Source organism: Mustela putorius, unplaced genomic scaffold, assembly GCF_011764305.1.
Source record: "Mustela putorius furo isolate JIRA1106 unplaced genomic scaffold, ASM1176430v1.1 tig00003972_pilon_pilon_pilon, whole genome shotgun sequence".
NCBI lineage: Eukaryota > Metazoa > Chordata > Mammalia > Carnivora > Mustelidae > Mustela > Mustela putorius.
The window spans coordinates 6,483,963-6,510,928 of record NW_025422115.1 but is presented as its reverse complement, the minus strand read 5'-3'; the positions used below and the strand labels follow the sequence as shown (position 1 = coordinate 6,510,928).

General features: G+C 48.2%; 2 protein-coding genes across 4 annotated transcripts in view; both read right to left on the bottom strand.

Moving 5' to 3' along the window:
• Window positions 1–19,569, bottom strand: part of LRRK1 (leucine rich repeat kinase 1) — a 123,259-nt gene extending 103,690 nt beyond the window's left edge. The window contains exons 1-2 of one of the 3 annotated variants that reach the window (XM_045070739.1): window positions 19,156–19,569; window positions 13,916–14,132 (exon numbers count right to left, since the gene is read on the bottom strand). In XM_045070739.1, coding sequence (XP_044926674.1) covers window positions 13,916–14,012 — 97 coding nt within the window. In that variant the 5' untranslated portion in view covers window positions 14,013–14,132; window positions 19,156–19,569. Of the gene's footprint in view, window positions 1–13,915; window positions 14,133–14,740; window positions 15,265–17,033; window positions 17,322–19,155 lie in introns of those variants that run through there. The other 2 variants (XM_045070741.1, XM_045070740.1) reach the window with 2 other exon arrangements.
• Window positions 19,570–22,217: 2,648 nt separating this feature from the next.
• Window positions 22,218–26,966, bottom strand: part of ALDH1A3 (aldehyde dehydrogenase 1 family member A3) — a 37,005-nt gene continuing 32,256 nt past the window's right edge. Inside the window, exon 13 of the mRNA XM_004759840.3 lies at window positions 22,218–24,068. Within this exon, the coding sequence (XP_004759897.1) occupies window positions 23,996–24,068 (73 nt within the window). The 3' untranslated portion in view covers window positions 22,218–23,995. The remainder of the gene's footprint in view (window positions 24,069–26,966) is intronic.

The window sequence follows — 26,966 nt, the reverse complement described above, 5'->3', positions numbered from 1 at the left end:
GAGGTGCGGCATCCAGACTCGAAGAGGACCGACCAAACAATTAAGAGACACGGGAGACGATGCTCAAAGCTTTGCAAAACATTGTCTGGTAAGAATTCCAGAACTATCTCCTCAAATAAATAAGAAAAATTCTCAAGGTGATAATGGATGAGTTCCCCGAAGGGAGAGGATAGCACTCCAGAAGTTGGAAAGGAAAAGTGAGTTTAGAAAACAAGAGAAAAAAAACAGAAAGTCAGAAATTGTATAAAGTGAAAGCTTAGAGATAAAAAAGAACAAGAAGAAGAAGATCCAGAACTGATTCTTTCAAAAGATTCATGAGACAATCTCACTGGAAGATTGATCGACACAAGAGAAGACGGAGGCGTGGGGTGGGGAGGGAAAGAGAACAATGGTGTCTTCAAGGAGAAGGGAGACGAAACTACACAGGAGAGAATTAAATCACGAGACCACCAGAGGAAGCGCGCCTCCTTAAAGAAATGGTGGATGGCAGGAATATTAGACAGTAAGTTCTACGCCTGGAACATCTTGTCACATCAGAAAGCAAGGAGGGCATCAAAGACTCCTGGGGTCATGTCCAAAGACAGAGGAACCAACCCAAAGGAGCTTCTACTGGTTAAAGATGAGTAATTTTAGCATCAGAAATCAAGTAAGTTAAAATCCATGAGCTAATGATAATACAAGAAAGACCGGTCATTGGTGATCTTTGAAAAATACTAGGGAATTGACTCATTTTCAGAAAAGGGAATAAATAAAGGGAAAGAATGACCCATTCGTTCTGACTCCCCCCCCCAAAACTGTAACTCGAGTTACCACAGAGGTGATGGGAGAAAGCCCTTTGAAGACAGATTGCAGCCAATAGATGAAGGACAAATGACAGACTCAAAATAGCACCACTTTGCAAGCCCTAATGAGACAGTCAGTCGAAGTAAGGATTGATGACTAATAAAACATTTGGACCTTTATAGCAGATTATCAGGGTGACAACAAATCCCCCTACCAAGGAGAGACCATTAGACATGATTTGACTCCCACCACGGATGAAACGGGAAGTACAAACTGTCTAACATTCTTGCCAGAGCATCTTACAGAATCAGGAAGCCTCTGGATCTCTGGAAACACAGACAGGAATGTGTTAAGCAACACACACCGGATGCAGTCACCAAAATCCAGACTGTGGGAGACGGGCCAGTGTGGTCTGAGCAACAACCGAATTGCAAGGAAAAAGTAAAGGAGGGAGACAGGGAGAAATGAAGAACCGCATCACCAGACAGAACGCAGGGACCTTGATTCAAAACACCAGATTCAGACAAAACAGTGATAAAAACATGTGACAGGCACAGGGACGCCTGGGTGGCTCCAAACCAGTTAACTGTGTGACTCAGCTCAGGTCCTGATCTTGGGATCCTGGGATCAGGCCCTGCATCGGGCGGGGATTCTGCTCGCCCCTACCCCGCCCCCACGCTCGTGTTCTCTCTCTCTCTCTCTCAGACCATGATTTCTAATAGTCTAAATAAAATAAAACAGAACACACTATGGGCACAATCAAAGGCATCTGAACACTGACTAGATATCTGATGAATTAACGAAACATTTTTATTTTTTAAAAAGATGTATGTGAAAGATACTGGGTTTTTTGTTTTTTGTTTTTTTAGTCTTTTTAACACGGAATTGGGTTCTAAAATCATCTCGAAAGAGAGGGACCAGGATATAAACAGATCAAGATTTGGCTGTGGTGACGATTATGGGAGTCAGAGCAATGGACACACAGAGATCCATGACACCATTCTCCCTACTTTTGTAATATGTTCAAAAATTTTCCCAAAATAGGGGCGCCTGGGTGCCTCGGTTGGGCATCTGCCTTCGGCTCACATCATGATCCTAGGGCCCTGGGATCGAGCCCCACAAAGGGCTTCCTGCTCAGCAGGGAGTTTGCTTCTCCCTCTGCCCCTGATCCCAGCTTGTGCTCTCTCTCTCGGTCGGTCACTCTCTCTCTCCAATAAATAATAAATACAATAAGTAAATAAAATAAATAAAATCTTTAAAAAAAAGTTTTATAATATAGAAAATGAAAAATAACTAAGATAATAACATAACATTTCAAAATTCTGCCTAAGCTAAAGATTTATGATAAGAAAAACAGCTGTTTTAAATCCAGGCCAAAAAACTGTGGTTTCTGAGGGGAAAAAAAAAAAAAAAACCAAGACGGAGTACTTTTTTCTCTGACTTTTTGGGAAAGGAACTGAAAGACTGGGGCCCAGGGTGGGAGGGAGTACTTTTCATTATATTCCCTTTTTATATTTATATACATATATATATTTTTCTGAATTTTATATCAGGTATATGATTTATCTGTGACAAATGAATAAGATAACTAAAAAATATATTTTAAATCCTAATGTCCCATGAACTTTATGCTAATACACTTGAAAATCTTGATGAAACAGATACCTTTCTAGAAAAATGTATTGCCAAAATTAACTCAGGATGAAATGGAACATTTCAATCTTTAAATAACCGGAAGCAATGGTAAAATATCAACCCATAAAAAAAGTACCAGGTCTCGATAGTTTTATAGGGAAAAGGTTTTATCTAGCTTCTTGGGAAATAACAACCTTTATCCTGCACAAACTTCATGTGGGTTGAAAAAGCAAGTTACAACAAGAGTAGCCCAGTAAGAAAATACTTATTTTTACATTTTTAAATATTTAAACTGTTCGGAAAGGAACAGGATTGCCAAAATGTGAGTTTGGATGCCAACTGACAGCCCCCTGCCCTTTCCCCACTCCGTATATGGGGATAGTGAGCCAGTGGAGGGGTGCCCCCCTTTCTCTCAGCTCAAGGGTTGGAACCCAAGCTCAGTTCCCCAAGTCCAGTGGCTGAGGGATGGTGGCACCTTGTGGCTCCAAGATGTCCTCTGTTCACAGCCAGCATGCACACCATTGACAGGCTAGTCTTCTGAGAGGGCAGGTCCATGCTGGACCCTTCTCGGAACCGGAACCCACCTCTTTAAAGCCCTGGCAGGCCTGCCTAAGAGAGGATCAGAGACTGGGGACCACACGTGCTCCATCTGACAGAGCCAGGCTTTGGGATTTCCTTTTCCTCCATGAAGCCTCTTCCTTAACCCAGTCAGGAGATGTTGTGGAATTTATGCTGACCCAGCCCCTTGGGGACCCACCTGGAAGGACAGAGATAAGATTACTGGGCTGCTGGACTGTAAAGATTCCCATATATTTAGCAATGGTATAAATTAGGGCAAAGGGTTCTAAGTATCTTCAAAATAACAGTTACCTGGGGCACCTGGGTGGCTCAGTGGGTTTAACCCTGCCTTCAGCTTGGGTCATGATCTCGGGGTCCTGGGATCGGTCCCCGTATTGGGCTCTCTGCTCAGTGGGGTGCCTGCTTCCCCCTCTCTCTCTGCCTGTCTCTCTGCCTACTTGTGATCTCTGTCTGTCAAATAAATAAATGAAATCTTTAAAAAAAAAAATAACAGTTACCTTCAGAGGCCCATGGGGGACAGTGATCAGGGAGAGGTCCAAAGTCATGTTTTGCATCTGAGTCTCCTTTCTCTTCCTCCTCGTCTGTAATCCATTACAAAGTTCTGTGGTATATTAAAGAGGGCCACAACTTTTTGCTTTCCCTCCCTTTAGGATCATCTCTCCCACCCTACTTGGCACCTGGACTGGCCTTTTCAACTGTTTTGACCAATGCGGGCAGCGGAGGTGATAAGTAGGTGATAAGTAGACAGTAACTGGCCTGAGCTTCAAGAAGGCCCTGGGAGCTTCAGCTTCTGAATTCCCCTCAATGCACCTGCTATGCTGCAAGGAAGTGGGGGCAGGTGTTTGATGGGGAGAAAGCACATGGGGAGGGAGAAGGCACGTGGGGGAGCTCTGAGGGGGTCAGATGTGCCAGAGATGGAAGAAGGGCCCGGTGCCTGGCTGCTTCCTGGCCCACAGAATCCCGGGGAGTCACACACTGTTGCTTGGGACCAGTGGGTTATGGGGTGGCTTGCTACGAAACAATAAACACCTAAAAAGTTGTGATGGGTTCTGCTTCAGAACAAATCCTAGATCTGTCCTCCTCTTCCCACTCCTGCCCAAGAGCCTACGAGCTCCTCAATCCCACCCTGCCACTCCTCTGACTGCTTGAATTACTCTCAGAATAAGACCTGAGCCCTTCCCTGGCCTGCCACGGAGGCCCCCCCGTTCAGCCCCCACCGGACACTTCGAGCACCTGTCCCACCACACAGGCCATCTCGGGGCTGTGCCAACATGCCCAGCTCAGCGCCACGTGATTGCTCTTGCCCTGGGCGGCAGCCTTGGCTGGGAGAGCCCTTCCCCAGCCCTTTATGGGGCTGACTCCCACCTTCCGTTCACCTAATTCTGCTTCAGTAATGCCAGCTCTCCCCAGATGCCTTCCCTGACCTCTGAGCTAAAAGAATGCCCTCTGCCCCCCACGCCCCATCCCTGCACACTGGTTGACTCCCTTTGTGGCCTTCGCACACAGTGTATTTCTCCCGTTTCCCCCTGGAACGTAAGTATCATGAGGACATTTTCCGGCTTTCCCGATCCTCAGTCTATAGAAGGCTGGAAACAACGTGGGGTGAATGAAGGGGCACAGGAAGGCGAGCTGGGCATATCACCCTATCTTGTTTTTCAGGATCTATTTTTTTTAAAAACTCTCTTCTTCCCAGTCTTCCCTTGGCTCCCTTCTTCTGCTCAACTGAGCAAACCTGAAATTCAAAGTCCCCTCCTCGGAGAGGTCTTACCCAATAACAATGAAAGAGAGCCCCCTAGTCCCTCTTGAGGCCCTCCTCTTGCTGTAATGTTCTCCTCGTCCAGCATCACTCTCTGATTTTTCCTGTTCGTCGCTATCTATTCCTGCCAGAATTACAGGCCCTATGAGAGCAGAGGCTCCTTTTTGTTCTAAGAACCTAGAACAGTGTCCACCACAAAGGGATGCTTAATGACTGTTGACAGAATCATGCTGAATGAATAAAACAAACAGAAAGTGAGGTCCCAGAAGAAACGCTGAGAATACAGGACATTAAAAAGAACTCACATGGGGCGCCTGGGTGGCTCAGTGGGTTAAAGCCTCTGCTTTTGGCTCAGGTCATGATCCCAGGGTCCTGGGATCGAGCCCCCCATCAGGCTCTCTGCTCAGCAGGGAGCCTGCTTCCTCCTCTCTCTGCCTGCCTCTCTGCCTACTTGTGATCTCTCTCTCTCTGTCAAATAAATAAATAAAATATTAAAAAAAAAAAAGGACTCACATAATAAGTGACAATGGAAAAATACTTTTCTAGCAGCATGTTCACTGGCTTCTCTTGGCATCATGGGAAGTTGCTTCCCGGGTCATCTATACACATGCGCTGCCTATCAAGTCAACTGACTGCAAATTTCCTTAATAATGCTCTGAACCATGTAATCATTGGTTTCCTGTAATTCATTTTAAAAATTCACTGTAAAAATATTGATCTTAATAAATCTGACATAAGCAATCAATTTAAAAATCAACTGAGAAGGTAATAAGACTGATATTAAAAGAAAATAAGATAAATGCCCATCAGGATCCTCAGAAGAATTCAAGAAGTCACCTCAGACGTAACAGAGGAACAGAAGGCTCGGAAAGAAACAATCAAGAAGAGGAAAGAGCTTTCTGGAAATCACAGATAAAACATTCAGGAGACGGGACAGAAAATGAGTCAAGAACATCTCTCAAATTTTCAGAAGCGGCAGTGGCACTGGAAAATGTGGGAGAAAAGATGAGCAACATGTATCATAACTACAAGAAGTTCCAGAAAAACAAATAAAACCAAACCCAAAAGAGAAAAAGCAGAGAAGGAAGATATTATCAAAGCAAATACAAGGAATTTTCCCGGGCCTGAACAGCAGGCCTAACCAGTGCCCAGCAGCAGGAATGAAAAAGGACCCTCACCCAGGTCTTGTGTTACAACGATCAGGATTGCAGAAGACCAAGCATACAGGGAAGATTCTAGAAGCTTCCAGAGAGGAGGAAAAAAAAAAACACAAAAAAACAAAACGCAAAGGTCACCCACAATGCACATGGGGGAGTCAAACCACATTAGAGGACAACAGAGTGGGCTCTTTCATGGTCTGAAAGTGGATGATTTCCAAGGGGGACCCCAGGGAGGGCAAAATGAAGATGTTTCTGGGAACACCCAGTCTCTTTGGTGTGCCTGCATAAGTCCCGGGCGAGGCGTCTTCTTGATGTGCTTCCAATAAAAGAGGGGCCAACGACTTCTGAGTACGAGCCAGGAACGTGGGATAGAGGTAAAAAGAAAAGAAGGGGTCCTCGCCCCCAGGCCCCCACAGGACAAAGATGACATGGAGTCCTCAGGCCAAATCACTGCGATGGGAACATATCACTGAGGACCACGAATACGACCCAAAGATGAGAGGACACCGACAGAATTCAGCGCGGATGGAGCAGCTGGGAGACGTGGCATGGAAGGGAAGGAAATCGTTTATCACGGCAGGCCGGCCACGGACACTGGCTTGGCCAGTGGAGCAGGTATACAGGCATATATCCTCCACGTAGAGAAACGGTAATGATCTGAAGAACTAGACTCAGATGTAGAAAACAGAGACCCTTTTGGGAGCTGACACTGGCGCTTTGCCTTAGAGCCTGCCCTGTATCCCCTGCCTCTTTAACTAGGGGTGTGTTTTACCTTGAAAACATTTCATGTGCATATTCTTGGGTCCTGCGATCATGCTGGGTTGTAGGCAGTGATAATCAACTCTTAACCATCATAAGCAAAACGGAGAAATCATCTAGAGGCACTTGAACAGACGGCTGATTGGATAAACATTCTTCTATTCATGCCATCAAATTTGGCTCATGCAGATAAAGCCTCCAAGATGACTGGAGGGGAACAACATCGTACAACATCAGTACAGTTGAATATCATGCAGGTAAAACCAGGAACACACACAGGAGAAGTGTGTGTGTGCGTGTGTGTGTGTGCGCGCGCACAGCCATGGGCACAAGTACACGGAGAGGTTGGGAAGGAAACTCACTCAATGAGTTTTGTTTTTTGTCTTTTGCTCTTTTCTTCTTCATGACAAATGTCAATAAATAACAAGATGTCTATGTGAAATCTGGATAAACTGAACCCGGGGGAGGCCAGGCTGGTCAAGGACTTCAAAGGCATATTGGGAGTGCCCTATTTTCCTTCATCAGGGTTCCTGGAAGTGTGTGCAAAAGATAGATACTGAAGTTCAGGTTTATAGGCTACTGCTGAGAAGGGGTCCATTCCCAGAGAACTCAAGAATTTCATGCAAATCCCTAAATATGGCTACTTCCAGTTCTGACTCATGGGGACCAGGAAATCGGACAGGTAGAAGAAAATCCTTGTTCTTCTGATCCAGGACCTGGGGAGGTCTACACAGACACCTTCCTGCTCACAGGTGTCTCTTTGAGGGCCTGGGGGTAGGGCTGGAAAGAAAAAGTCCCCTCTTGGCCACTGAATGCATGCCAGGTGGGCCCGTGCTACTCCCCAGTGAGCACAGAGGCTGTCCAGTAGGGCTGCCCTGCCTGTCCCTGAGAAACGGAGCCAAGTAAGGGCCAATGTCAGGCAGGCGGAGGCCGGAGGTCAGGGCTGAGGGCTGGGTGAGCTTTAGCATCTTAGCCGCTAGAATAGATGTTCCCAAGAGTCCACCCGCCACAAGGCAGAGGTGGTTGTGGCAGGGGAAGAGGGAAAGTAGCTCTTTCCCTGGGCCCAAGTGGCCATGGCCTAATGGCTCCACAGACCAAGAAGCCAGGAAAAAAAAAAAAAAAAAAAGCTCAGTGATACTCAGTGATAACCAAGTAGAAAGCTGCTTGCTCTTGAGGGCAGTGAGTCGTTTAAATCAGCCAGAAGAGGATCTGCAGGGAGGGAGGACAAGGAATGGGCTTCCAGTTATTTCAAGAAAGGGCGTGTTAAGGGATTCTTATCAGCCTGGGTGGGTGGAGCTAGATGCCCCGCGGGCAGGTCTGGTCTTGCAGCATAAACTTCCTAACACAGTTGCCCACAGCCGGGGGCGTGAACTGAGAGGGAGTCAGTTCCCCATCACTAGGAGTAAGCAAGTACATTCTAGAGAAATATCCAGATCTAAGCCTCAGATTCAGGGTAATGTTAGAGGCCCTATCCAACCCAGAGCTTCTGTGTTTGGGCAGGACTCTGTGGGCACGAGTCACAGCTGTACTAACCACTGCCTCATGGATGGATGCCGGCAGCCGTTTCTCCCTCCCCCCAGGCCACCACTGGGCCTCTCTTCCCTTCACCTTCCTCAGTAAGGGGCTCCTCACTGGGTACTGGTTACAGTCCCTACAAGGCCTAGTGCTGCTTCGGAGGCCAGGCTGAGGGTGAGGCCGCCCTATGGACCACAGACTCCTTCCAAGCCAAGCCCTGTGTACCCTGCTCACTCCCAGAGTGCAAACCTGGAGGGACACGGGCTCTGGAAACCTGCTGAAGATGTGGGCGGGCAGTTCTGCTGGGAGAGGCTCGGATCAACGCGGACTGGCCCCCTGTCCCTGGTAGGATTTCTTACATTGGTCCTCCAAGAAAGCACGCTCCCCCTGGAGGGGCACTTCCTGTTTTAGCTTCTTTCCTGCTTCTCTTTCTGGAAGGCAAGAAGAGCCCCGACTTGAGCCAACCACCTGACTCTTCGGAAGTCATTTTTAATGCAGATTTGAAAAAGCCAAAAGAAAAAGAGGAGGGCACTGAAAGTAGCTGTGTAAAAACCTGGGGTTTGAAGACCTTCTGGAAGGTTCCTTGTCCTCCTTTGGTCCATGCTGGTTCAGGGGAGGACAGTGCTCTGAGAGGCAGGCAGTTGAAGTCAGGGCTGCTTGCAGAGTGGTGGGGTCCCTGAGCCACCCCTTCCCCCCGGGGGATGTGACGTCTCTCCTAACCCTCCAGAAAAGTCTCGCCAAGAGTCCTTGGCCTGAATTATCTAGAAGTTTGTTCACCTCTCCACTTGCCAAGGGAGCCTCACCTCAGCTGGCAGGACAGGTTTTTCCACTCTGAGGAGTGTTAGGCGCTGAAAAATGTGTCAGGGTGTGTTTGTTCACACAGACTGCCCCGAAGCCCCGGCCCCCTATCTCACTGACCCTCGTTCTATCAACTCATGTTCTCCACTCCTCCAGGCTTTCTAAACGTTCCTCTTGCACCACAAGCCAGCTGACTGCTGACGGTGCCAATAAGGTTGCAATGTGCCTTCCTGGGACACACTGGTGCCCCACAAACATGGGATAGGCACACCCAGAGCCCTGGCCCCACCCAGCAACTGGAGAAGTGCTCGCACCTTCGTGGGCTTTGGAAGGGCTAGCCATTCTCAGCAGGAACAAGGTGACTTATATGGTCAGAACAGGTAGGGGCGCGAGAAACACACCTAGGGTACATCGGTATGCAAACAAAATGCCATCACCCAAAATCCCGAAGTAAAACACGAGTTCTTCCCTGATTTTCATTAATGGTTGGATCTTTTTCTAAACTATGTTTGGAAGCCTAATAATAACTTCATCGTTTCCAAAGCATGATGTCTTCCAAGCATTTTTTAAAAAGAGAGAAAGCTGCTCCTACATGGACTATAATTTGAGTCTTATCAGTTTTCTTCCTGGCCAATTTTCCTTCCTTGGCTCTGGGAGGTGGCTGTGTGATAAGTCTCCGGGGCGGGGGGTGGGGGGGGGTAAGGGTGGGGACGTGGGAGGTGGGTGGATGGGGGAGGTGCGGAGGGGAGGGAGGGGCAGCAGGACTCCCTGGGATCCCAGGAGGTCTGGGGAGAAGGTGAGCAGAACAGATCTGGTTCTTCTGCTGGGGACACAGCCCTGGGCGGTGGGTGCAAATATTCCTCCATTGGTTTCAGAAAGAAACGGGGAGGAAAGAGGCCAGTTGGAGCAACGTTGGCCTTCAAAGTGAGCACTGAGTTGTGCCAGTTAGGTGTGCCACAAAACATCGGTATTTAACGAGGCAACACTTTTAAAAATAAATGGCAGTGTTATTCTGCCAGCTGCAAATGTAATGCAAAACAAAGCAACACAGAAAGGGAACACTGCTCAGTGCAGAAAACATAAACCCTACTCACGAGCCAAGAGCAATGGCTTTGATCTCCAGGTGACTGTGTTACCCTGGGAATGTGCCCTGCCCCCAGGCTGTGGTCTTGGTGTGCAGATTTGTGTTTTGTGAAAATAAAATCCAAACATGGGACGTTTTTTGAAATTGGGCCTGCAGAGCTTTGGGGTCAAGGGGAAGGCCAGCAGGGGGGATTCACCAACCCCACCCCTCAGGACGGCCCATCAGGGCAACTCCACGTTCCAGTGGTACACAGGCTTCAGGCAGGAATTCCTGCAGGCTGCTTAACCAGATAAATAACAATATAGAAGTACAACACATCGTACTTTTCAAAGGATTGAAGCCCACCAACTCCCATCACCGCAGACAGGACAGGCACCTCTGTCTGCATCCACAGCCCTGGCCATGGCCTCCTGGTGGATGGATGGAGCTCTTCATTTGGGCTCCCCCACGTGACTTGCTTTGGCCAAGGGCAACAGCGTGCCATTCTGGGCCTCGGCCTTAAGAGACCTGGTGTATTTCTACTTTCTCCACTGGACTCTCTGCCCCTGGGGGTGGCAGGTTTGCGGGGGGGGGGGGGGCAGGGACGGATGTCATTAACATTAATGCTCATCACTTTAGCTAATGCGGTTAGTAGTGGCTCTTAAACCCAGAGTCACAGGTAATAGATGAAACCTTCTCAATGCCTGTGAGGTCCTACGGAGGTCCCCGCGGGGATACTGTGCTGAGGAAGAGACAGACAGGAAGGGCAGGGGAGGGTCCTCCTCAGCCCTCACTCTTCCACTGCTGTGGGGGGAGGGGGTGGGAGGTGCTGGGGAAGGAGGGGTGGGGCTGACATCTGGCCACCAGGTAAACAGTCCATGGCCAGCAGGATGGGAGTGCTAAAAGGTTTCATCCCCTCCCTCAGCTCCGATGGCCGCTCTCCCCTCTCAGAATATGGGCACCTTTGCACTCCATGCAGTCCTCATGAGAACTCAGTCACTCTTATAATTCCTTAATAGAGAATATAATTTCCATAAAGCTGAGCCACAGGACAGAACTTTCCACTGCATTTCAGGCTACTTGCCTCTTACCTTCGTCAACTCTGCGGTTTAGGTGTTTTGTCTGCACATAAACACCTCCCTTAGCAATCCGGGATTCTCAAGACATCACCTCCCATGTGGGTCCCCCTCCCTCCAACCCCAGCATCTAGAACAGCACCCAGTGGGGGCTACATGACTCCCCTAGGCTTCTGTCCCCTTGTGCGTGTTCCGTGGTTCACTCAGAACAGAATAGTGGGGGGTCCTGAGATTCCCCTGGGGAAGAGGCTCTGTAGCAGAAAAGGCATTTCTGAGCTGCTTCCTCCAGCCTGGTGGGGAACCTACTGTAGGAGCAGGGGCAAGTCCAGACAGATCTCAAAAGGAAAGAAAAAAAAAATGGGGGCTGGGGAGTCTCAAGCTGGGCCCCCCAGAGCATCTGAACATTTTCTGGGTATCTGTCCTATCTCGGGCCTGGAAGGCGGGGCTGGTTCCAGGTCTGTTCGGTGTCCCTTGGCCCAGGTCCCAAGGATCTGTAAGACTCAGTGGGGATCCCTGGGCCCCTCAGAAAGCCATCATATCAGCCTTGCAACTCTATGGGTAGAACAGAAGGTCAGCATGGCCTGGGCATCTATTAGAAACAGAGAATCTCGGTGTCCTCGGACCGACACAGTAAGAATCTGCATTTCACCAAGGTTCCCAGGGGGACTCCAGTATATATTGCAGTTTGAGAAGTTCTGTTCTGTGGGACCCAAACACTGTAGACCAGTTGATTCTCTGCACATTAGAATCTTGGAAAGGGGGTAGAAAAATTTTTTTAAATGCCCATACTTGCCCTTCCCCCAAAATGCTGCTCAAGTGAGTCTAGAGGGTGCCTGGGCATTGGTGGTATAGTCACCCCCAGTGTTTCTGGTAGGGTAAAGCCCTACTCATTTAGGTCATTAGATCACCAACTCCTGACCAGGAAGGGGACAGGGCAGATCCCCTCTGGGACTTTTCCGGCCGACACTGTCACCCACCCAGTAAGCCCCAGTGTCGCCGCCCCATCCTCCTTCCTCAGGATTGCTAAGAGGAGAGACAGGTGGGATAAGGGAGCTGGAAAGTGAGGCACTACTCAAAAACCTGATATCGTGTTCTACTGCAGGTCACCTTGATCTCAGGCTAACAAGGGGAGGCCTTTCTAACGAGTAATGGAAATAAGACATATATCTTTTAAGACAGAAACAACTGTTCAAAAGATGCGAGTCGAACATTCTGAGAACATTTAGTGCTCGGCGATGTCGAGAAACCAATTCTTAATTGGTTTCTCAATTCTCACCCTTTCATAATTTGATTTATGTGCAAAGCAATCTTCCAGAAACATCACCCTAGTTAGCTTTGGGGCATTTTCAATGGAGAGAGATACTCAAGTTAATGAACAAAGTGTTTGCCCAGCCAGGCACGATGCTGCACCCCTAACTTCATGGAGGGTACAGTACCCTGGCCCTCTCAAACCCTCTCAAACCCCACATGGTGGCCTAGAGAATTCTAGAGCTAAGGCAGGGTTCCAATAACAGTTCCGCCACTTACAAATTGTTGACCTCCACCAAGTGTCTATGCATCTTTTACTCTCAATTTCCTTGGCTATAAAACGGGGATAAATGACCATGTTCTAGGTTGTTGTGAGGTTCAAATGAGACAATTTCCTAAAACACCAAATCCAGTGCCTGGTATGCACCCAGGGCCAAATACTTTTCATTAACAGTGTCAATGCCAGGGGCACCTGGGTGGCTCAGGGGGTTAATTAAGCCTCTGCCTTCAGCTCAGGTCATGATCTCAGGGTCCTGGGATTGAGCCCCGCATCGGGCTCTCTGCTCAGCAGGGAGCCTGCTCTCCCCCAACCCCGCTGTCTGCCTCTCTGCCTACTTGTGATCTCTCTCTCTCTCTGTCAAATAAATAAATAAAATCTTAAAAAACAAAAACAAAAACAGCGTCAATGCCATCCTCTCAACTTGGGTGAATGGTGTTAAAAGTGGTACAACTCTAGCAGAACTCTGGCAATCCACAGAAAGAGGCTTAAAAGTGTTCAAACCTAATAATCGCACTTCTATATACGTATTTTATGGAAATGGTCTCAAACCATGTAGAAAAAGATGGCAGTGGGATGGTTTTGGAAGAGTCAGTAAACAGAAGCAACCCTAATATTCCCACACATCCGACAGGGGATTAAGGACTAAGTCGATCACTTTATACACTGTTCCCACATGATATGGTGTTTTACTAGATCACATGAGCTAGGTGACTGGCAAAGTTAGGAGAAAAAAGTAGGATACTAAACTGTATACACTATAAAATTAAAACAAAATCCGATATCGTGTTCTACTGCAGGTCACCTTGATCTCAGGCTAACAAGGGGAGACCTTTCTAACGAGTAATGGAAATAAGACATATATCTTTTAAGACTGGACGAGAACGTACCAAGCTATTAGCAGTTCTTGGATTTAGGGCAGTGGGACTCCTGGCGAGTATTTTCCCCCTACTTCTCTTTATTTTTTTTTCTTTTTTTTTTTTTCAATTTTTCTTTAATAAACATGCAAAACCAAATCCCCATTAAAAAAGCTTTTTAACCAACATGAAGTAATTCCCTGATTCTTAAGGTCTTTGGCTCCATAATAAATTTTGTCCCCCAGCCCTTCAATGCTCAGAATTTAAGTGAGAATCCCAAGATATACTTTATGATGAAACTTTCGCCGAGTCATTGGCCTTTTTAACCTTCAGTCGAAAACCCTTTGCTCTGGACTCCCGGCAGTACACGAACGGCAGGTGACGCCCCGGGCCAGTCTGGGGCTCTTACCATTACGGGTCTCCATGGCACGTTCCGGACACACAGCTGAGCCCTCTGGCCCCACACACCAGTACATGCTGGGCGGTCGCCGAGACATGCCAGCCATCGACTCTTGGGTGGCCGCTCTCCGAGTCAGTCCTCGCCTGGGTCACCGCCGCCACCGCTGCCCAGAGGATGGACTAAGGCACAGACACACAGTCATGGCTGAGCAGAAAGCTGTCTGGTTCTGGTGGTGAAAAATATAAAATCAGAAAGTTTCTTCTTGTCAAGCCCCTTCCTGCTCCCTTGCATACATTTACTATTTTGTGTCGCCCTTTGGTGTCCTTCTCCTTTGCCAACATTCCTTCTTGCATTCCATCTGTCTAGCCACGCCCACTCAGGTGGGGGCAGGGAAAGACGGAGCTCCCCCCACCCAACCTTGCTCCCCAGGGATCATGGCTACTTAAAGAACAGCCTCGAGGGGTGTCCGGGTGGCTAAGTCGGTTAAGCCTCTGACTCTTGACTCTGGCTCAGGTTATGACCTTAGGGTTGTGAGACTGAGCCCCACACTGGGCTCTGCAATGGGTATGGAGCCTGCTTAAGATTCTCCGCTTTTCCTCCCCAACACCCCCCTCCCTGCTCATGCTCTCTCATGCTCTCTCTCTCTCTCTAAAACGAAAACCAAAGAAAACAGTCCCGAAGAAACCGCAACAATTGCAGACACCCCTGATAAAGGGTTCAGTCATTGCTCAAACAACATGTTAAGGTTGTCAATAGCACAGGAACACCAATAAAACTAAATGAGGCTTCTGCTTTCCAAGGTTCACACTCTGAGTTAGGGTGGGGCAGACGCACTTCACAACTGAACACAACAGGAGACCTTCCCTTTGCCCAGAACAAACTCTTCCGGAAGCCCGGAGGCGAGATTGTAATCGCAAAGAGGCAAGCAGGCAAGGATCCCGAAGAGAAGAGGTCCAGAAGGCGTTGGTACTGGTTATGAAGACAAGTCTGAGCCCTGGGGGATAACAGAAAGGAGCCCTACATGTTTTGCCGGCCTGGGTACCTTTGGCCGTAGCTGGAGTCATCAACTTGGGGTCTGGGGTTCTACAGGCATCTAGCGGGTAGAGGTCAGGTTCATTACTAAACATCTTATAATACACAGAGCAGCCACCCACAACAGAGAATTATCTAGCCTGAATAGTTCCAATTATCTGGAGAAACCCTGAGTTAGATTAAGCTTGATCTCCGCAAACTAACCAGACTGTGATAACTGCTGAACCAGGGTGTTGCTCTCTCATGCTGGGCTCCCACTGAGCCTGGGACGGAGGGGGGGGGGTCCCCCAACACAGGTGCCTATCCTGCTATAATAATTAAATCTCCAGATGTGCCTTGAGGGCAAGACCCAGGTCCAGCTCGGGCCTGGCATGGGATAAATTGTACAATGAGAGGGAATTACTATGTGAAATGCACGTATTTCTATTAGTGTTTGCAGAGTCTATCTATATGTAAGTACAGGGTCATTAGCTATTATCCTCTGAGACAAATAACGGAAATGGAAAGTGATCTAGTGTAGTAAGAAAAAAAAAAAATGAAGGTCATATAACTCATGCCCAAGACAATATGGAAAGGAATAAAGCACAATCTGAACATCAAAGGCTTAGACCGTCTCTGTCACATGTCAGCAGTATGACCTCAAGCCGAAACTTACTTACATGTGTCTCAGTTTTCCCATCTGTTAAAAGTAGACATGCACCCTCTCACCCAGGTGACCTTGCAGGGTTGCTGTGTGATTTCAAATAAGGTAAATTTTTCCGCAGTCACTTTCTATAATAGGGACAGAAGTGGTCCTCCCCTAAGTACCAGCAGGAGGCCAGAGAGACCATCTAATTGTCAAGTTCAGAGACAATATCAATGCTGGAGGGCAGACACATGGTCTCCCCACCGAGCAGGTTATAGACAGTGTCCTGAACAGTGTGGGCCCTGAGTAAGCCACAGAATAAGGCTAGGAGGGCACTGGAGCTTTCTCATCTTAGGTCCTGGAAATCAGGCCCAGGTAGGCTAGACTCCTACAGGCAGGGGAAGGTCAAGGAACTAGGAAACCCCTCCCCTAGAAGCCATGTCCATTATGACCCCCCCCCCCCCACGTTTCTGAACCAAAGAGTGAGAGGTTGCAGCAAACCATATTTAGGAAAACCTGTGTTTGGAGTCTGGGAGCCTAAACAATCCAAGGAAGAATGATCCACCTGGACAAAATGTAGGAGACCATCAAAGCTTTCTAAATTGTAAAATTTGATTAGGCAAACCAGCTTGAGGCAAGAACACAGCAAAGCACCAAACCATCTCATCTCTGTTTTAATCTAAAAGCTCCGAATCCTACAGCAACATTCAGAAACCAAGGAACACGGTGGCCACCTGCTTTCAAACATCTCTTAAAATCAGCTACCGCATCTACCCAACAACACCTTAAAAAAATCCAAATGCTGGTAGATGTTCCTTCTGAAAACAGAAGTGTCTTGCCATAGAATGCTTTTAAGTTAAAAAAAAAAATCTTTAAAATATTTTAGGCCAACCCTTGCCCAGCACATTTTGTTCCCCTTTTCATTTTCAGTTTCCTTTTGAAAATCTCTTTACCGATGGAGGATATTACAACTGGAGCAGTTTTTCAATTGTAATTTGTATGTCGGCTTAGACTCTAAGGTAGAAGTTTTAAAGTGAGGTAACTCAACTTTTGCTTAATCTTCGCCCTCAAACGGATCTTTGCTTCTTCTTACTTCCTTTGGGTTCAGACCAGTGCAACAAATCATGGTTATAACTTCATGTCTTGTTTTCATTATGGTGTACACATCCTTAAGAGGGCTTCAAGAGATTTTCTGTCATGATCATTTTAATACCTTTTAAAAACCTCACCAATTTTTCATTTGCAATCTTTATACTGGCATTAATGAACAATACCTGAATACTTAATGGGAAAAAAGGGGGGGGGAACCTGACATTCATTGGGCAAATGTTTTTATTGGGCCCTTTCTATGAGGAGGGAACTCCATGAGTTCAGGAAACTTTACAGCTTGTGGGGAAGGCACAGTTAAGTGAGTGCTTGCTACAAAGTTTCTGACAGAGGAGAAAGGCAGGAGATTCAGGACCTGCTCACCTGTCTTTTCAGGAGACTTGGAAAGGATTGCCAGTACCAAAGGGCTGGAAGACGCTTGCAAATGAAGCATGTTAGCCATGCTCATATTATCCAGTAATTTTCTGAATGAAAAGTGTGGTGGTAGAGATGCTTGATCCAAAGTCTTCAATATCCCTTTGGCACTATTAGCCTCCCCTGATCAGTTACTGGCTTGTCTCCAAAATGTGCTTAATGGATTCATGGACATCAAAATAACAAGGAGCTGCAGACAAGAAATGTGTAGGTCTCAGTCCCAGATGAACACCCAAGGGTTTGGGAATAGAAGTTCTTCATGAGTCTGAAACCACACATAAGTTACACCTGTCCATTAGCCATTCGATTCCTGTGCCTGTACGTACTGCTCACCTCTTAGTTCTGGCAGAGAAGAGCAGCAGTGAGCAATGCTGGTGCCTACAAATGGTCTCGGACCCCTGGAGCTCCAGTAGAGTGTGCCAGGCAGTTAAAGGAGAGAGCTAATAAATGAAGAAGGACCATAATACCAGTGGGGACCCCAGATGGACACTGAGCAAGGGATGTAAAAAAGAGGCTGGGTTTAGAGGGGGGTGGCTGGCCCTGTGAAGAATCAGGGGTCAAGACAGCAGACACCACATGCTGGAGAGTGAGATGGGCCGGGGTGGCTGGGGCGGGGGGACTGTGGTAGGGTGACATGGGCAATGGTCATGTGGTTCATGATGCCAGACTCCAAACAAACCGAGGGAAAGGAGGTATCCTATATTTCATGCCAGTCACAAGGAGAAATTATTGTAGGGCTCTAAGAAGAGGACTGACACATTCTGATTTACCTGTTTTTTTTTTTTTTTAAATCACTCTGGATGTCAAATAGAGAACTGGAGAGGGGAGGATTGTAATCATACAGAAATGGGTGCTCCTACTTTAGACTAGGATGAAGACTGAGGAAGAAGGGCTAGACCCAGACACACAGGCAAGCCCAACTCAACTTGGTAACAGACTGAATTCAAGGGATGAGGAGACAGGTCAGAGGAAAATTCCCAGCAACTGAGCAACTGAGTTGAATATGGGCTTATTCCCTGAGATGTGGAAGCTTGGGGGCAGGAATGTTTGGCTGACCCCAAAGCCTCCTTTAGGGACAAGTCAGGTGTGAGGTTTGTATGTCTGTAACTTAATTTTTTTATTCTTCCCAGACAGAAGCAAAAATACTTAGTCAGTCTAGTCGACCGTTTAATGTCTGGGTACCTCGTTACAATGCTGACTGGCTGGCAAACTGTAAAAAGAGTGTATTCAGTGAGAACCTTGCTAAAAGGTTCTCGGGCTCCTGTTTTCTCTATCTCTGAACCCTGTCCATGTGTTTGGGGAGAAAACTTCCTGGCCTCTAAGCATGCAGGGACAAGGTGGGCTGGCCAGAGGTCCCCAGATTCTCCCTTACCATCTCCGTCTGGCCACCAGCCTTCCCAGGCTCCCTTCTTGCCCTGTCCTGGACCTCACTCATCTCTGCACCCCTGCCAGGCAAGGTGGCAGAGATGGCGGGTTTTACGGGGACCTGCCAGAGCCTCGTTCCCCCTTGGGCAGAAGCCAGGCCCAGGCTTTGCAGGGCAGGGTGGGGGTGGGGGGCTGGAGCACTTGGCAGACCCTCAGAAGCAGCCTCCCCCTCCTGCCCCCGGGGGCCAGAGATCCTGGGCAGAGCCTCCCCGCCACACACACACACACACACACACACACACTCACCCGCACGCTGGTTTGCTCACACTGGGCCCGCGCGGGGCTGAAGGAAATGTCTGTAGAGACGTGAGACGTAGGTAGAGACGCCCTGTGTCTCTTCCCGACTTTTGTTTTTTTGCTCCTGCTCCCCTAGCCCGGGCCGCGGCCCGCGCGGGATTTCGGGGTGGCCCTCCAGGGCCCCGCACCCTCCCCCACTCCGCGGGCCGGGGAGGCCGCGGGGCCACGAGACGGGGGTCGCCCGCGCCCTCGGTGCACCCCCCCCCACCCCTCCCGCAAGGGCCACCTCCGCGGAGCACGCGACCGCCCGGAGCGCGAGCCTGGGCTGAGGGGGCCCGGGGCTCCTCGAGACCCTCCGCAGGAGGCTGCCAGGGCCCCCGGTTGGGGCGGGGGCCGGACGGGGGCTTACCTGCGGCGGCGGCGGCGGGGCAGGACCCGGGGCGCCTGGGACGCGGGGCTCGGCGCGTGGGGCCGGGCGGGGCGGACACCAGCGGGCCGGGGCCTGGCGGTCCCCCTGCCCTCCGCCCCCTGCGCCTCCGGCCGCGCGCGCCGGGGCCGGGCCGGGCCCAGACGCACTTCCTCAATCCTGCGGCCCGCGGGCGGGAGGCGCGGAGAGCGCGCACGGCAAGGGTCGGCCGCGGCTGCTGAGGCCCGCGACGGGCACAGGGCGGAGGGTCCTTGTGGTGGCCCGCCTCGGTTTCCCCAGCCGGAGGTACCCAGATGCACCGCTCCTGCCCGGGAGACGACGGGGCCCGTGGGCCCTTGCAGCGCGAGGTCTCCTCCAGGTTTGGGTACCCTGCCCGCTCCTGGCGGGGCAGGCGCAGCGACAAGATTGGTCGGTTCTCAGCTCAGCCCAGCTTTCACTGTCCCCTTGGCTCTGCTCGGGGACAAAATACAACGACTAACGTCTGACTTGTACTAGGTGTAGACTCGCAGTAAATACTTAAAAGTCAGGCAAATATTCATTTACGTACAATTCCGTATAGGGCAGTATAAAAATACATATTTTTAATGCTTTTTGTATTTTGCAAATTGTGCCCCTCCCGTTACAAGAATGTATTTAATTATGGATGTACATATAAAGATGTCACTATTTGGTGAATCATTGTAAATGGTGTGGGCTGTTTTAGTAGGAAGACAGGATGGGATGTTGGCAATTTGTTTTGTTTCGACTGAATGTAAGTATGTTCATCACACCGCGGAGGCCACTCTGAAGGCGGATTGTAGAGACGCACGCCCAGGCTGCGGACAGCCCTCAGATTTGGCTCCACGTGCCAACCCCAGAAAGAGAAGTCTGCTCAGAAAAAAAACAGATGGTCCTATGGTTCTGCAGCCTGGCAGGACCCGCGCCCTAAACGCTTCTCGTGTAACGTTACATGAGATTTAGGGCAAGACGGAGGCAAATCCCCACCCCACTCACTGCCATTTCACAAAGGCCGGGCGGACGCAGGGCCCCCGCACGACCCCCGCACGACGTCGCGGACACTCTGAGCAGTGGCCGGTTGGCTAGGGCACCCCTGGGGCAGCCTTGCTGCCCCCAGCTCTCCTGCCACGAAACGCCCTTGCAAAAGGGTGGATGCGGTTTTCAATCCTGTCCTCAATACTTCGGTCCTAACGCCAGAACTCAAAAGGCAGGAGTGGGATTGCTACCCAAAAGTCCCTAATAATTTGCAGGGCGTGGCGTCGCAGTGCTGAGGGAGCGGGGCAAACCCTGCGCCGCGCCTCTACGGCGCGCGGCCACGCCATCTAGCGGTACCGCGAGGAAGAGCACGCCCAGTGCCCAGGCGGACGCTGGAGCTCCTGTGGCCAATGTGGTTGGGGCAACTCAGCTTCCCTTTTTCAAGAGTTTGGGAATAGAAGCTAGGGAATGTCTCCAATGTAAAACAAAACAAACAAACAAAAAAAACAAAAACAAAAACAAACAAACAAACAAAAAAACCAGCCGACTGGAGTGTTTTGAGCTGGTTACATCTCAGCATTTAACTCTATTCATTAGGCACGAGTTAGTCACAGGTTTGCACGGGAAGGTTATTACAGGTCAGTTAAGATCTCTTCCTACTGCTTCTTGGTCACTTCCCCTAACAACGCTGACTCGTGTCTTCTAGCTTTTGCTCTGCGTACCCAGGTTCTCAGCACCTCAGTTGGAATGACCGCTCCTAAGGTATAACCAGCTGGAAGCTGCCTCCCCCACCTCACATTTGGGCCTCCTGAAGGTCTAGTGGCTGACTGCTACCTTGCCATCCCACCCCCACAGCCTTTTAGTCATTTCTTCGGCGGCGAACTTAGTTTCCTCAGACATTTTTCTCTGGATACTTTATAAAAAAAAATCCTTTATCATCAGCATTTTAGGCTTAAGTCAGATACATGCTAGGGGCAGGACAGTAATAATTCTTTGTCCTCTACCAGGAGAAGCTAGGACATTCCATAAGGTCCACTTTGAGAAAATGTGCCCCCCTCCTGTGCACCCCCCACCACATGCACACCCATGACAGCCAGTGTGTGTCCCAGAATGGTTCCCTTCAGAGAGTAAACCAGTAAAGGAAAAATAAGTAAACCAAAAAAGGAAAAATAAATAAACCAGTAAAGGAAAAGGCCATTTTCCTAGAATGTTCTGCTCACAGAGATTGAGAAATGAAAGTTTTCTAAATACATGAATACCTATGTAAGTGGATACATTAAGCGAGATCTGATCCAGGCCTCTCTTAAGTGTTCTCTTAAAAGGTGGCACCTTGAGGGGCGACTAGGTGGCTCGGTGTGTTAAACCTCTGCCTTCAACTCAGGTCATGATCTCAGGGTCCTGGGATCGAGCCCCACATCAGGCTCTCTGCTCGGCAGGAAACCTGCTCCCCGCCCTCCCCCGGCCTACTGTGATCTCTCTCTGTGACAAATAAATAAATAAAATCTCTCTTAAAAAAAAAAAAAGTGGCACCTTGTCACCCCATAGCCAAAATGATCTTGGATGATCAACATCAAATACACAGATGTAACTGGATGGACCTAACCGAGTACAAGGGAAGCTCTTGATCCAACCTCAGTGTCAGCTCATGACTTGGTGACTGAGGCATGTTAGAAACTCAAGGTTGGGTCAAACCCAAACACCAAGATCCTCATGACAAAGATGGAAACATGTGCAGACGGCAGCAGAATGCAATATTTTCTCCCCACCATTTTCCAGACTCACCTGCTCATTAGTAAAAGGACACTTGGGCAGCTTAGGTGACAGCTTACACTTCACCAGCTAAGTCGTGGAGCCTTTGAGGCCGAGCTCCCTGTCTGCTTAACCCGCAAACACAGATGAGTGGGTTTCACACTCAGGCGAAATGTGAGGCCTGATCGATTGAGCAAATGGAATTTGAATCTTAAGCCACAGATACTGCTTTATGGCAAGCCATTTTGTACATTAGCTCTGAGAAAGAGAAAGATCTGCCGCAGAATTAAAGTGAGTTTGGTCCTTAAATGAAAAAAAAATAATGTTTGTCAAATATCCGATTTTATTTTATCATTGTTGCATTGTCAGACACAATCGGTAGTTGGGGGTCAGAATTCCCAGGCCAATAGATTTTTCTGAAACCATACCACAGGAGTAAACCTTAAAAGAAGTGAAATCTATTACTATATAGATTTCCATTTCTAAATACAGTATATTACAGAAGGTTGAATATACCACCTCTGTTTACTTACAACTATAAAAAGATACATTAACTATACCAATTATAAATAATGTAGCATTTCATAATAAAGGCATTATTGTACAACGAGAGAATAAGAACCCTCTAATGTATTACTAACAAGATTAGTGTCTATAGTTGCTTGAGATAAAATCCTGAAAATTCAGTGTACGAAGTCAACCCCTGACCTAGCGAGTTGCTGACAGTTTAAGTGATAAGTGTTAACTGTTGCAGAGAAGGTGAATTGCATATTGCCTATTTCTGACAAGAACGACAACCCCATTCCATATAGGACTTTCTTTTATCCATCACACTGGTTTTGACGTTTGTCATCTTCCTGCCCTCCCCCCCAATTTAATTCTCAAACATAATTTAATTCCAAAATAGAAGCACCCTCAGAAAAGTAACTAATTAGTAACAGTGGAAGTATCCAAACAGCGCAATTCCATTTGGTTTTGTTGTTTTAGAAGCAATTGGGGAACACTTTAAAACTTGGGATTGCACAGCATTTGCAGATATAAAGAGGAAAAGAAACATTCACAACATGTTAGTGCAGTCCTCAGGCCCCTTGAGTACTGAGGGACCCAGTTCTTCCACGGAGTCCCGGTGTTATTTGTTAATTAATCATTAATATCAAAATAGGACTTTAAAAAACCAAGTGGTATTAAAGCAACAGCCTTTCCAGTTGTGTATGCTTTGCTAATCTAACATAGATCACCAAGCTGGAGACATAGAGAGCTACACAGGCAGATCATAAACCGTTAATGCAAGTAGCAGAAATTCAGAATTTGTAAAAGGGAATTATGGCTCTGGTTTGTAAAATGCAGTTGCTAAGCTGTCATCACTAGGTCACCAGCAGCAAAGGTGACACTAGCGATGTTTTCTGCCTAAGAAAGTGCCTTGGTTAAGGTCGCCCGTGACATAGCTTTAGATAAGCATGTTGGGCACTGATTCGGTCATATTCCAAACAGAGTTTTCGTTTTAAGCGGAGTCCCATGGTCAATGTCAAGAGGCAGTCCTTGAAGAACCCACGCCCTTTCACACCCAAGACCTTCAGTACCTTTCCATGGCACCTGCTTCCCCAAAGCGCCCCCCATTGGATCCTCACAATCCTGTTCGTATGTTTTGAACTTCGTTCTGTTTCTTTTCCGCTAACTGGTAGGAGGCGCTTGGGTCATGGGCAGATAACCCCGAGAAGCCGCAGGTGCAGGGCCCTGTTTGCAGAGCAAGCCGGGCGTTCTTCTCAGTTCTTAGCGGAGTCAGAATCGGCCAAACGTTTTTAAGGGACCTCTGGAGACGCCCCGAGCCCCTTCACTGTCCCCCCGGGGGACCTGGTTGAAAGGGAGAAACAGAAAGGGCCCCGAGCTCGATCCCCAGGCGGGACTGCAAGCCCACATATACAACGGATGGGTCACTAAAACAGGAGTGTGAGAGGAAAGTGGAAATCATTCAAATCCAGTAGATTTAAAGTCTCCAGCGCAAAGGAACCCCGGGAAGACGGCAAATGCAGTTTTTTCTTCGGCAAAGTTCGATCTGCCACATTCAGCTGTCAGATGTTTGAGGAAGAAGCCCGCCTTTCCTTCAGGGGCTCTTGTCATCGAGTTTGATGGTGACAGTTTTCACCTCTGTGTACTCAGCCAGTGCGTACTCACCACTGCGATCACAGAAAAGAGGAGAATATAAAACAGGCATGTCACCTTGCCATTCTGTCGCCACTGTGTTCTAACGCTTGGCTGGCCAATTACTCAGCTGGGCAGTTTGGAGTCGGCGCAAAAGGTCAGAATGTGATGACTTCACAGGGGAATATCCAGGACGGTCACACCATCAGTATGTTTGAGTAACTCGATGTATAACTTCAGTTTAAATATGAGGTTTTCTGGTGTGTGCTGCTTTGGAAATATTCAGAAAGACTAAGGGTTTGCCTTAAATGGATGAAAGGGATCAGGGGGAGGGGAGAGGTGGATCCCCTGGGTGGGGAGTACAGAGTGAGAAGAGGACCCACGTGGGTGGACAAGGAGGGGACCGGGGGATGTGGCCAGAGGATCCACAAGGAAGAGGGATATGGAGGGGCCCAGAGTGGACCTCCGGAGACCACAGCCGGCGACCAGCTGTAGGGGGAGTCAGGCCATCCCAGAGCAGTGAGGGGAGCAGATGTGGGCACAGACTAGACACGCAGGGGGGCCACAACCTCTGAGTTTGCATCTTTGCCCTGTGTCCTTTCTCTAAGTCTTGCAGAGCCCAGGGGCCCCTTCTCAGGTATCATGGGCCTTCCTCAGGGCAGCTCCCCTTCCCAGAACTGAGATGCAGCCTTGGACAGATTTAAATGCCTCTACGACACGTTCTCTGCGGTTAGGTAAATACAAATGTGTCCCTGTTGAGGAAAAGAGCTCAAAATTGAGGCAGCCACTGGAGGGTCTGCAGAGTCCCGTTTCCTCCCTTCGTTCCGTGGCTCTCAAAGTGTGGTCTCAGTGCCTCAGTGACACCTCCGAACTTGCACCAAATGCAGATTCCCAGGCCCCCTACCCTTCCCCAGGGGTTGACAGAATAATGCCCCAGAGTCAGGGTGACCCTATCTGAGCCCTCCAAACTGGTGTTAGGTTACGCAAAAGGGGATTAAGGCTGTAGATAGGATTAAAGTTGCCAATTAACTGGCTTTAAAATACAAGGTTAGGGGCGCCTGGATGGCTCAGTGGGTTAAAGCCTCTGCCTTCAGCTCGGTTGTGATCCTAGGGTCCTGGGATGGAGCCCCGCATCGGGCTCTCTGCTTGGCAGTGAGTCTGCTTCCCTTCCTCTCTCTCTGTCTGCCTGCCTCTCTGCCTACTTGTGATCTGTGCCGGTCAAATAAATAAATAAAATCTTTAAAAAAATAAAAAAATAAAATACAAGGTTATTCTGCATTATCTGGGTGGGCCCAATGTAATCACCAGGATCCTTAAAAGGGTACAAGGGAGGCAGAAGAGAGTCAGAGGGAAATTAGACTGCAGGAGCAGGGTTTAGAGGGCTGCAACGGTGTTGCCTTTGAGCACAGAGGACAGGGCCGCCAGCCAAGGAATGTGAGGAGCCTCTAGAAGCTGAAAAAGACAAGAAAACATATTCTCCACCTGGAGGCCCCAGAAAGAAATGCAGCCCTGTGCATGCCTTGATTTCAGCTCAGTGAGACCATCTGATTTTTAGCTTACAGAACTGTGTAAAATAGTTTTTAGTTAGGTTGTTCAAACCACAAATTTTGTGATAATTTATTGTAGTGGCAATAGAAAACTAAGATACCTACTGAAGTGGGACCCAGAAATCCGTAACAAGCCAGGAGATTCTGATACTGCTCAAGCTAGAGAACTACTGGCTTAGACCTATGCAGGCACGTAATTAGGCCTTCCTAAGCCTCCAATTCATTATCTTTAAAATGGGCATACCATTGCCTCCTTGACCTTATCTTGTTTGGAGATGATTTATTATAGAGCATCTCCTACGTACAGGTAAAAAATAAAGGGTAGGGGTGCCTGGGTGGCTCAGTCCTTAAGCATCTGCCTTCAGCTCAGGTCATGATCCCAGAGTCCTGGGATCGAGCCCTGCATCGGGATCCCTGCTTGGCAGAAAGACTGCTTCTCCCCCTCCTGCTCCCCCTGCTTGTGTTCCCTCTCTTCCTGGGTCTCTGTCGAATAAATAAATCTTAAAAAAAAAATTAAAAAAATAAATAAAGGGTAGAAAGTATTATTATTTCTTAATTAATAGGTCATTAAGATTTTTTTTGGTAGTTCCCTGAAACAAATAGTTCAAGAACCCGTGAGAAGGAGTGAAGTATTTTGTAATCTTTTTAAAACATAACACAAAATATAAAAGCCATACGCAGAACACTGAATTCAATTTTTGCAGAGTGGAAAATCCATTTCAAACCCCCCCCAAAACAAATGACAAGCTAGAAAAAAAGTTACAATCACAACCCTGTGTGGGAAACAGTGCCATTTTCCTTCATATACAAAGAGCTCTTAAAACCCAATTTAAAAAGCCCACAAACAAATGGAAAAATCAACAAAGGGCATGAACAGTCAGTTCACAGAAAAACAAATACAGATTACTAGTAAGTGTGAAAAACATGCTCAATGCCCTTGCAATTAAAGACACACAAACCAAAAGACCAGAAGTTCATTTTTCATGGAGCAGATTACCCAATTTTAGGAATTTATTCTGAAAATAATCTCCCACAAGTGCATAAAGATTTATGCCAGAATGGTTCGTAATAGGAAAAGCCCTTGGATATAACACAAAAGTCCATCACAGGAGACCCTTAATAAAAAGAATGGAGGAATATCCAAAGCCCATTCTCAAGCCCCCAACATAGTTAGCTCCCATTTCATTTGAAAACAGAAAAAATGGGGCGCCTGGGTAGCTCAGTGGGTTAAAGCCTCTGCCTACGGCTCAGGTCATGATCTCAGGGTCCTGGGATGGAGCCCGGCATTGGGCTCTCTGCTCAGCAAGGAGCCTATTTTTTCTCCTTTCTCTCTGCCTGCCTCTCTGCCTACTTGTGATCTCTCTGCTAAATAAATAAATAAAATCT